This window comes from Cydia splendana, chromosome 2, assembly GCF_910591565.1.
Source record: "Cydia splendana chromosome 2, ilCydSple1.2, whole genome shotgun sequence".
In the NCBI taxonomy this organism is placed as follows: domain Eukaryota; kingdom Metazoa; phylum Arthropoda; class Insecta; order Lepidoptera; family Tortricidae; genus Cydia; species Cydia splendana.
Window position 1 is genome coordinate 30,764,253 of NC_085961.1, and position 11,287 is coordinate 30,775,539.

The 11,287-nt window shown below is 40.9% G+C and overlaps 2 protein-coding genes and 2 non-coding genes across 5 annotated transcripts; all 4 read right to left on the bottom strand.

Annotated features, from left to right (window-relative positions):
- Positions 1 to 319: 319 nt before the first annotated feature.
- On the bottom strand, positions 320 to 3,936 carry LOC134806166 (peritrophin-1-like). The gene is made up of 2 exons (XM_063779456.1): positions 3,825 to 3,936; positions 320 to 666 (listed from the first exon to the last, which is right to left on the bottom strand). Exons 1-2 carry the CDS (start codon positions 3,887 to 3,889, stop codon positions 447 to 449), a joined length of 285 nt encoding a protein of 94 aa, XP_063635526.1. The 5' UTR covers positions 3,890 to 3,936; the 3' UTR covers positions 320 to 446.
- A 576-nt stretch (positions 3,937 to 4,512) lies between these two features.
- LOC134806140 (RNA-binding protein squid) lies at positions 4,513 to 9,815 on the bottom strand. Of its 2 annotated transcripts, XM_063779422.1 has the most exons (8): positions 9,582 to 9,815; positions 8,518 to 8,558; positions 8,058 to 8,332; positions 7,690 to 7,821; positions 7,176 to 7,443; positions 6,021 to 6,083; positions 5,357 to 5,475; positions 4,513 to 5,096 (listed from the first exon to the last, which is right to left on the bottom strand). In XM_063779422.1, the coding sequence occupies exons 1-7, from the start codon at positions 9,707 to 9,709 to the stop codon at positions 5,405 to 5,407; spliced, it is 978 nt and encodes a 325-aa protein (XP_063635492.1). In that variant the 5' UTR covers positions 9,710 to 9,815; the 3' UTR covers positions 4,513 to 5,096; positions 5,357 to 5,404. The 2 variants fall into 2 exon arrangements, with proteins under 2 accessions (XP_063635492.1, XP_063635493.1); XM_063779423.1 differs by lacking the exon at positions 6,021 to 6,083 and having other exon boundaries at positions 9,582 to 9,814.
- LOC134806187 (small nucleolar RNA snR61/Z1/Z11) lies at positions 7,513 to 7,584 on the bottom strand. Its single transcript, XR_010146482.1, has one exon. It is a non-coding gene; the product is annotated as a small nucleolar RNA snR61/Z1/Z11 (small nucleolar RNA).
- Positions 8,403 to 8,475, bottom strand: LOC134806186 (small nucleolar RNA snR61/Z1/Z11). The gene has a single exon (XR_010146481.1). It is a non-coding gene; the product is annotated as a small nucleolar RNA snR61/Z1/Z11 (small nucleolar RNA).
- Positions 9,816 to 11,287: the final 1,472 nt, after the last annotated feature.

Below are 11,287 nucleotides of genomic sequence, written 5' to 3' on the forward strand. Positions count from 1 at the left end.
CATGGTAACTCCAGGTTTATCCGGTTAACCCCGGGTTAGTGGGATGGTGCAAGTGACCCTAACTGTAGTTTAAAATCCTCGAGTTTAACAGCTGAAGTGGATGGCGCTGTAGCACGAAATTTTCTTGGAGTTAACAACTCTTCTACAATCTATAATACTTTGCTGGGTATTAGAATACTGCCATCTAGTGAAAGATTCGTAAAATAAACTGCAGAAAGCTTTGAACAAAATAAGAACCAAAGTTGATCGTAATTTATAAATTTCTTTATCAGGAATCCAGTGTCTTTATTTTTATCATCCAGTATTATAGTTGGTCAAGCAAATCTTGTCAGTAGAAAAAGGCGGCAAATTTAAAAATGTAGGCGCGAAGGGTTATATCAAGAAAGTTTGAATTTCGCGCCTTTTTCTACTGACAAGATTTGCTTGACCAATTATAGATTGTCAAACTATTTACGGCATCCAGAGCGGTCCGGATGATCGCACACATGCGTGTCCGGGTTGAAGTGCAGCCCGGCCGGACACTGCCGGCAGATGGGCGCCACGTGGCCCGGCGGGCAGTAGTAGAACAGGTCGCAGGCGTCCGGGTGCGGGAGCAGGCCGTCGCTCGACGGGAACGGGCAGCCTACCGGGGTGACGGACATGCTCTTGCATTTCTCGGGTATATCGCTATAACATAAACCGTTTTCGTGATTTCTTAAATATGTAGAAGGGTCAATGTATAGCTGCGTCACTGTTATCAGTTACTAAATATAGTTGGTCAAGCAAATCTTGTCAGTAGAAAAAGGCGGCAAATTTAAAAAATGTAGGCGCGAAGGGTTATCGTCCCATAGAAAATTGGAATTTCGCGGCTTTTTCTACTGACAAGATTTGCTTGACCAAGTATAAGTTAAAAGTGTGTGAAGCGCGCGTCCAGTGGCGCCCTCGTTGGAGGAATTGTGTTTTCTAATAAACCAATTAATTTATGTATAAATCAGTATAGGTATCGCTATTGTTATCCTGCTGATCCCCAAATTTTGGTCTTTGACACATAGTTTAATTTTGCTTTATCACTTAAAAAAATGAGGCCATGACGGGGCATGACGTCTAATTGATAAAACGAAAATTAAGGACGCGCCACCGCCACTGGCTGGACGGTCGATGCAGTGTTACGCAGAATAACTTTAGCGCCTGTAAGTTAATTCTGAGCAAAATGATATGTAACGGCAGCAGGCTGGCGGTGCGAGCAGGGCAGTCGCCTGGGCCTTGTGCAACAACCAGTCTTTTAATCAGTATACAATCGGAGCTAGTATACCGTATCGCGGTTTGAAATATGTTATATGTATAGTATAACCGGCGTTGTTATAAATAGGATATATTACCCAAAACTCTCCGTAGGGGGCGCACTAGCACAAACTGTAAACAAACCGCCTTGATGCCTCAACCTCAATGTCATATTAGTACATTATACAGGCTGCGTTTCGACCAGAGCTATGCGAGGATGAGTAATGCGGAATATTACGCAAAACTGCGTAGGGGGCGCCACTACCACTATCCATCACAATCTGGGGGCCTACCGCGAAACAAGAAAATAGAAATTTCTTTTTCTAACCTCTCTATCACTCTTGCATATTCGAGCGATAAAGAGGCAGATAGTCTGTGCGGAAAGAGAAGAGTCGTAGAATGTATTGGATCCCATACATTTCACGACTTCTCTTTCCGCACAGACTATAACTAAATTTCGATTTTCGTGATCCCAGTAGACCCTCGTCACAGAATAAATAATAGCACTACCGCACAGAAAGGACACTTCCTACAAACCCGAAGTTTGACAGCGCTTCAGGCAGTTCAGGGTCGAATCATGCTATCCCTTTCGTGTTATCTTATCTGTGGTCGTGCACGCAAAAGGAAGTCAAGTCGCTGCCCCAATATTACAGGGTTCTATGTTACATTTTCAAGATAGTTTGTCACTATACTTGGTCAAGCAGATCTTGTCAGTAGAAAAAGGCGACAAATTTGAAAAATGTAGGCGCGAAGGGATATCGTCTCATAGAAAATTTGAATTTCGAGCCTTTTTCTACTGACAAGATTTGCTTGACCATCTATATGACAATTTTCAAATTTCAGTTCGATAAAAGTGAAACATAGAACCCTGTAATATTGGGGCAGCGAAGTGGTGCCAACCCTAATAATTGCTCGGAGCAATGCCGAGCCGAACGAAGCAGAGTTCGACCGAACTGACCGAAGTGAGGAGTGTCTCCCCACTGCCCTTGTTAACAAACCGCCTTGATGCATCAATGTCATTTTATTATCTGTGAAAACTTGTCAAGAAACAGTAAGGCACAGTATGTGTTACTCTATGGTTTACTAGCTAGCTTAGTGCTGCACTCTGGCGGCAGAACATTGCAGTAATACCCCCTATAGAATCACTTAATTATTTGCCTATCCTCGCTAAGCGCAGCTAGTGGACAAATGCATGGTATTGATTCTTAACAATAAATTTCTCGCTACGTATCCTCTCGCACAATTTATTCAACCCAATTTATCACGCACACGCCAATATCATTGTAGGAAGAGAGCGTGCGTGAAAAAGGTGCTATTGGCGTCAAGCCCACTATACTTTCCGATGAGGTTATATCTTTCTGATTTAGTGATTACATTGTTTACTAAAACAATAGTCGTGGACAAATTTCGAGGAACGCAAAAATAGTATTTTTTTTTGTTGTGCTAATTGAGCGTTGCGAGGGTTTCAAAGCACGAGGGTTAAACAAAATTTGGCCCCGAGTGAAACGCAAGATTTTTCACCACACCAACCCGAAGCAAATATTAAATGTAAAATATCAAAAAAATCTAACCAAAACAAATCCAAATGAATGTTATTAAATATTTTTCACCTCAGCAGCTCGAACAAGGGCACTTTGCTTCTTAAAAACAGTGAGCAAAATGTGATTTTGCTCACTGAGTCATTTTGTCTCACTCAGTGAGCAAAATCGCATTTTGCTCACTGAGCGTGTTTCACTCAGTGAGCAAAATGCGATTTTGCTCACTGAGTGAGACAAAATGACATTCAAGTGACCTTTATAGTCAAATGTCATTTCAACATGCGGGGTCTAATACAAGTTCGATATACTTGGGTTCTATTATCTCTGTCCCTCTAGGTATGTTCTCACTGCTTAGGGTGAAAAATTTTGTGTACTACACGAGATCAAAGTTATTTACATCTCGTGCGCTTTTGAATCCCTTACTACGCTCAAGATTCTAAATTAGATTCACTCGCTACGCTCGTGAATCTATTATAGAATCTTTCGCTTGCACGGGACTCAAAATAAGCACTCGAAGAAATATCAAACTTTGATCTCTTGTTGTACAAATAACTATATCATCCAAAATCATCATTTAAAAGTCAATTCTACCAGCAAACATAACAAAACAACTCAAAATTTGCATTTGATTACTTTGCCTCACATGTGAATAAAACGCAACTTTGCTATCAGTTTTTGAAGTGCCTTTCCGAGCTCGTGTGGTGAAAAAAATATTACTAATTTTGAAATTACTATGTATTTGCTTTAGAGTTTAGGTGCTGTAATCCAGTAATTAAACATTTTTTTGCGTTCCTCTAAATTTGACCTAATTTCGAAATTGAACTATTGTTGTTTGATTAAATTAATTATTGTTTTTTATTATTATAAACTTATTTTACAGTAAATACGGTGCTACTTTACCGCCCTAGGGCTCAAAAATTTAAGTGCGAAAAGTAGGAAATTTGTATCGTAATGTACTATTTTGCATTCCTCTAAATTTGTCCACGAGTGTAGTAGTATAGTGTATAGTAGGAAATAGATACTTACTTTTCGAATTCCTCAGCATAGCTTGCAGCTACCAGCAGGACCAAGCCCAGAAGTTTGCAGAGCATTGTGGTAGGTTGACGAATATTTTACAATGATAACCAAGGAAGGTGCCAGTGTAATTTTATACGAAATTTAGATATTTACATCAGATAAACTTCAAGTGCCTTTTATAATTACAAGGAAAAGGTTTTAGCTAGCGACAGATATCACGAGTGGCACTATTTATTAAATTAAATTATCTAGTGTTAACTAATGAGCATATAAGCAATTAGAGCTCATTAAGATACCTGATCTGATTTGCTTCATAAAGAGAACACTCAATTTGTAATAATCAAAAATTCTCAAACACGCTATCATGATTAGTACGAGCACTACGAGCACAGAATATGTAATTTTAGTATTATCATACGTACGAGCTAGAAAATATATAACCTCGCTTGAAATTACGAAGGTTGCTTTTATAGCGCAGGCCATAACACCGGTTTTTAGAGCTATGCATACAACTCGAGGCCTTTGATATTGCATAGGTATAGGTCATTTACGTGGCGCACCAAAATGAATGGCTCGGATTTCTCGATAACACAATCCTCAAATTTTATATTTTTATTAAATGAACAAGCCATCTTAGAGCACATAAATTATCCCACGAAGTCTGGTTCCTTCAATTCCTAAGACACAAAGACAGGACTAAAAGTCAATTGTTTATTTACACATTCGTTTTATTTCGACATACACAATCGTATATCTCCAGAAGTTTGTTCATGTCAGAGACTTAATCTAAGAATTAAATTTCATTCCTACTCAATGGAAGAAACATCTATGTTTGTATAAAATACATGATTCTGATTCCTTGTAAGATTACCAAAATTAAACATACAAAAGTACAACATTTCTGCAATGAGATCCCAATCAAACAACTGTCAGTGGAGGCGCTCTCGCGACCTCGCGCATTCACACAAACAAGCACGCAGCGAACGGCGGCAGCCCGCGCCCCTAAACTGTACCTTACTGGACTCCAATAAAAAAGGAAACAATTTAAATAAAGAAAATTGAATCTAATCAATCTGCAATAATACTCAGTGAATCTATAATCCATTCTATATTATAATAAGTATGTAACGCCGTTCAAGCACGGTACTGTTACACGAGACATTTATCCTTAAAAAATCTTCTTAAAAAAGATTAATTTCTTATAATAATAATGTGGAATGGAATGAAGTGCCCCCGGCGCGGCAGCGGGGCACGGGGGGCACTCATGACCGGGCACTTAACCTGCAACAACCAACAACCAAGTCACTCATCGTCCACTAACGGTCGGTCTGACCGAGCGTTTTGATACTCTGTCAGACCGTGCACACCGCACTCTTGTCGTTCTACGAGCACCGACACCCCGGGGGGTTCTGCTATCGCTAGCGCCGAGGCTCGCGTCAGAGCTCTCAGACTTGTGCAAGATTCATCATAATAAAAATTCAAAGTTAACAGGTGAGAAAAGCTACAAGTTAATAAGTATAGAGATACTGAGGGATTCTCACCTTACTATTGGACTGAGATGACTATTGGCAGGTACGCGAGTGTCGGGTTCAGTAGGGCTGGTGCCTCTGGTTGGCACGGCCGCCGCCGCCGCCGCGCTGCTTGCCGCCCTGGTAGCCGGCTGTAACACCACCCACGATATAGCTCCCACTACACGCTACACACGCCCGATCAAAAGCTCGCGCACATGTCGCACGCACCACTGTTGGCGCACTAGTTAAACACTAGACATCTGACGTCGCATCTGTTCGAGCTCTTTTTCTGTCTACTCTATTGCTATACTGTAAATCTAACGTGCATTGTGACTAAGTAACGCTAAGAAAAACCGAAGAAACAAAGAAATAGCTCCGTGTGCCGTCACTAATCCGTGTAGTGATACTAGTAATCGAGGCCATGCAAAAAGCGAACTAATAGTCATATGAATGTGTCAAAATAGACTATGGGTTAGAACACGGTGTTTTAAATTATGAGACTATGCTACGGTATGTTATGTGGAAGCCGGACAGACAAGACTACAACACAAAACACGTATCTACTGGATGCCTTCAAGACTAGTGAAGAGTGGGAGATCAGTAAACGAATTAGTAGCGTACAAGCCGGTGGTATAGTATATGAACTAGTAGGCAACAAAACGGTCGGTGCATGAACTATGGGATCGGTAGATACCTTTCCCGCGCGGAGCCGTGCGCGCGCCGTAGCCGCCCTCGTACCCTCCGTACCCGCCGTAGTCTGCCCAACACAATGCCATTAGTGCTAGTGCCTAGTGCCGCTCGACCCTACCATACTCACACTCGCTCTATTCGCACCGATTCCTTCCACTCCACTTGTCTAATACATCTATAGTCTAGTAAACTCTAGTAGCTTAGTCTGACCTATCCCTGCTGCGGTGTCTAGTTAGTGCTCCTAGTCGCTAGTCCAGTGTGCTGTTAGTAATGAAGTTAGCCGATGAGTGGTGTTGGTGGCGCCTCGGGGGGTGCGGGAGGGACGGGGGTGATATATGGAAACACATTGAGAATTTTCGTAACAGTGCTTTATTAAAAGCTTCATCATATCTTTATCACTTTCACAATGTCTCTCCATATATTACCCCAATTCCCAGATGTAGCATGTGGCGAGAGTGTTAGGTAAAAACTAAATACCAAAAGAAAATAAAAACTCGAGCGACATTGCTACATATGTCAAAAGTGGTATTACAAATAAAACTTATAAAACATAAGGCGGGTAACATATGTACAGATAGTAACCCAGTGAACGATACGATGACAATGGTCCTCGGGTTCGCTACAAGCCTACACCTCACATACACCTCAAGCACGCGGACAGTATACACGGCGCCGAGACAGTGTGCCAACAGTGATGCTAATATTATCCTCCAACTAAACAGATATGCAAAATTAAAATGAATCGCAAACAAGTTATATGAAATGATGAATTCCTAAATACTCAAAAAGATTAGATCAACCCATGGTTATATTCAGATATATACTGTCACCCCGACAACATTCAACTACACATTATCTCGATAGAATATTAAAAGTAAATAGTTATAATAGAAAAATAAATATTTTCTACACACTAACATATATAGCTAAAGTTCACGTGATGTCGATCGCTTCGAATCAAATGTAAGATATACATTACAAGGTAAATAGGCATCTCAAGGACGGAGTCGCCCCGCGTGCAACGTTAACCTAGCGCGCCCGAAGGCAGCCTTACTCTACATTTACATCCTAAGGATCAGGTAACATCAGTCGAGGTAATGTGTCGGTGAGCAGGCTAGCGGTGGGTCGCTAATTATCTAGTTCTGCTTGCCGCGTTTACCGTAATTGGGGTATCCGGAGTAATCGTAACCGCCGTAGCCCCCGTAGCCGTCGTAGCCATAACCGCCGTAGCCGTAGCCGTCGTATCCGCCGCCGTAGCCACCCTGGCCGTAGCCGTAGCCGCCGTAGCCCTGGTTGCCCCAGGCGCCCTGGCCGCCGTAGCCGCCGCGGCCGCCGCGGCCGCCCCGCGAGCCCCGGCCTCCGCGGCCGCCGCGCCCGGTCATGCCCCCGGGGCCATCGGGCTTGGGCGTCGCCCTCTTAACATCCACCTGAGAATGACAACATTTAGATAACAAAAACGCTCACTAGCACACAACAATAAACACTTGTTGGGTAGTAACTCAGGAATGTGGGTAAAGCTTGCTTCAATAAAATTTCAGAAGCAGAACTGAATAAAATCATCATTTGAATATAAATTACATTAAAAAATAACCATTGAGACAAACTGGAACTGAATGTTCAAAACAAATAAGTGTACCAATAATTATTAATGAAATTCTCTCAAACATTCTTACCTCCTTTCCAGCGATGGTCTGTTTGGGAGTCTTGAGAAGTTCATTGACAACCTGCTCAGACTCGAAGGTGATGAAACAGAATCCTTTTCTTTGGTTCTTTGTCTTGTCAAAAGGCATTTCAACTTCAATGATCTGAAAAAGAAAAGCTTAATTTACATCTGCATTTTTATGTTTCCTTAATATGTATGTTGTATAGTTATAGTCAGTGGCCCGGTTTTATCTTCAGTAGTTGTCTAGAAAAAATAAATTCTCACCAATTCCGGAGTTTTCATCATAGTAAAGTAGGATCAGTCTTTAAATATCAGCTACCGTATTTGCGATCGAAGAGTGGCCGGTGTTGAAATTAAACAAAGTAGCAATGAACTTACGGTTCCAAAGTTGCTGAAGAAGTTCTTGATTTCATCATCTGAGATTTCACTGCTGAGACCTCCGACAAAGATTTTGCCGTGTCTCGCTTTGGCCTTCTTTGGGTCTACTTTCTTGTTGTTGATTGTGTGGTCTCCGGCAGCCATAACCTTGTCGATGGAGTCAGGTGCCTTGAAAACAATGAAGGCAAAGCCTCGTGATCGGCCGGTGTTGGGGTCTGTCTTGACATTGATGCTATCAATCTCACCATATGCACTGAAGTGATCACGTAATTCCTCTGAAAGGATAAAATAATATATAAATATTTCATCCAAACTTTAGTAGGTGGGATGCTGAAGTATTTATATAACTCAGGAATGTGGGTAAAAGTTTTCTTCAATGAAATATCAGAAGCAGAACTGAATGAGATCATCATTTTAAATTAAGAATAATATCATATGAGTGAAAATGAAAGATGCTTACTGTCTGTAGTTTCCCAGCTCAATCCTCCGACAAACAGTTTTCTGTGAAGGTTAAAATGAGCATTAACAACACGAAACTGACATCAAGAGTTGTTGTCTCGATTCAGAAACTGACTTATTATTAAACATTAAAGTTTAGAATTAAAACTATTGCAGTACTTGTTTACAGTACTTTACAGCTACTATTTTTGTTCAAAAAACAAACTCCAAGCACTGCAGCAAAACAAATTGTGAACCTGTAAGTTAAAATTAGGAATCTGGAAATTTAACATTATGACAACAAAAAAATGAAACAAGATGTTACAGTGATATCGCAAGATTTGAAATTGGCAAGAGAGAACGAGGCCCAAAGTTAAGTGGCCAGATCAATCTAGTCAGTTTGGTCGTGTTTTACTTTAGTGTGAGCCCAGCAGCAATGTAAATACCATCGTTTCCTCGGCGACAGCTGCGGCGGCGACGCAGGCTCACACCTGCAGAGAGACAGAGCGTTAGTCGCGCCCCAAACTGACCGCGGGCGCCGCCGGCCCGGGCCTGTCCGCCGGCGACGCCCGACCTAGCACCGATTTAAAATCTTGCAAGTACCCGACCGTTCCGCGACTATTAGTAACAGCTCGACACAAATTACACGACCAACCCGCAAATACAATTACCATTTTCATAGCCGACGGACAAATCGATAACAAGTAACCGGTGCCGGGTGCAAGCGACGCGCAAATGCGACGCCATTTTACTCACGCGCCTTCCGAGATAATGGACATTCTGACAAAAGTAGTCTGAAACTTACTTCCAATGAAAACTATGACATCTAGGAATAAATTTACATAGCGAAGATCGAACTGTAAGGATAAAAACGCAAAATTTTGAAAACGTAAAGAGGATTACAATGGATTCGAATGAAGCCGGGATCGCCGCCATTGCGGCGGGCAAAGATCGTATACTGAAAGGAATATTATAAAGCTAATTTATACTTTACTTTAAACCGCTGCTACTAAAAATATATAGTAATGTACAAAAAAACACAGTAAAATTACTAATTAAGCCGGTGTAAAGTAAAAATCAATATACCTGTCGTCATCGCGTCCCGGGGCTTCGCTACCATTATCTTGTTGTCCATTATCACCTCCACCGTTCTCTGCATTTCCATTTAATTGATTATCGGTCACGTCTTGTGCAAAATTGTCGTTATTGGCCATGACTTAAGTTTTAGCTAACTGCTAAATTAATGATAAACTAAAAACTAAGGTCCGTACACGACCTTCAACACTGAATGCCAAATGCAGAAGGAAGAAAGGAAATGCGCGATGAGTCGGCGCGAAACGCTTTGTTATGTTGGTAATGACCAAAGAGACGCGCTTTTTTTTGCAATGATTCATCCCTACCACTTGAACAACCAATCAGAAGCGAGAATAAATAACTGTTGTTGGCAGGTCAATGGCATCTTGGCCACCAAAGACAGAGATAGAATAAGAAATTATGCATGGACAAAAGAGATAGAAGCAAGCGCTATGAAATCAATAACCTTACCAACATAACAAAATATTTACCGCGTTTGTGCGGAAGTTCAGTTCAGAAAATGATCACATCTATCGTATTTCTAAATTAACAAGTAAAATAATTAAAAATAAGTATAAAAATTACTTGCTCTCGGTAAAACATAACTAATTTGAGTGCAAAATGACCTGTTTTATAAAATTATACATTTGTTAAAGACAAATACAATAATCTATTAAGCGAGCACTACACTAGTGTTCTTGTACAAATACCTGACGACAGGGACGTAGGACGCAGCTATGCGTTGACACTTCTTCGTATTGCTGCGTCCCTGTCGTCAGTCAAAATAGTAAACTTAGTGAAAGAAAGTCATCGTTCTTTTTTTCTTACATATGTGAATATAATGCCTGTTCAGCTACTAAAGCTGTTTTTTTGAAATTTATTGTAAACGTCTACGTATCGTGGTACCTAAATTCACGGGGGACCTAATTTAGTATTGCAGTCGTTTTTCATAGTATCATCGCCCACACTCTTCACTGTCCATCGGTGGACCCTATGGCTTGTGTAATAAGGTCCACCGATGGACAGTTAAGAGTGTTGCTGTTATTTGCTGTATATTGTGTATTATGGGCGGCGAATAAGAATTTACGAAAGAGTATGAATTGAAGCCCGAAGCCGAGGGCGAGGACTTAATTTTAACACGAGTAACGTGAAAATAAAACTTCTACCTAGTTTCGGACGTATATTACAGCCCTAATGCTCTAGTTTCCTAGGATAGCGGTGCCGTCATAATAATATAGCGGCCGTCTCCATACGAAACATATACGAAATAATACGGCTAAATATGGATGTCGTAGTATTTGTAAGGAGACGACCGCTATATGACGGCACCGCTATCGGCGCTATCCTAGGAAACTAGAGCATTAGTCAATATTTAGGATTTATGGCCCGCATCGCCAAGCAAATAAAACAAAGAAAAACTTGCGGTGCGGCGGTTGCCATTGGCAAAAGTTAGAAAGTCATTTGTAGGACAATAGATCCATTTTTACAACAAAATACCTAGTCACATAACAGATTTCCCATACCGTCAATTTAACTAAAAAAGCCTACTATAAAATATCAGATTTATTTAACTGATAATAACGTAAAGTCTGTTGTTAATTATTACTACTAATAAAATACAAACTGACAGGGATATCGTCTCATAGAAGATTCAAATACGCGCCTTTTTCTATTGACAAGATTTGCTTGACCATCTATATTTGATCCAACCTCCTCAG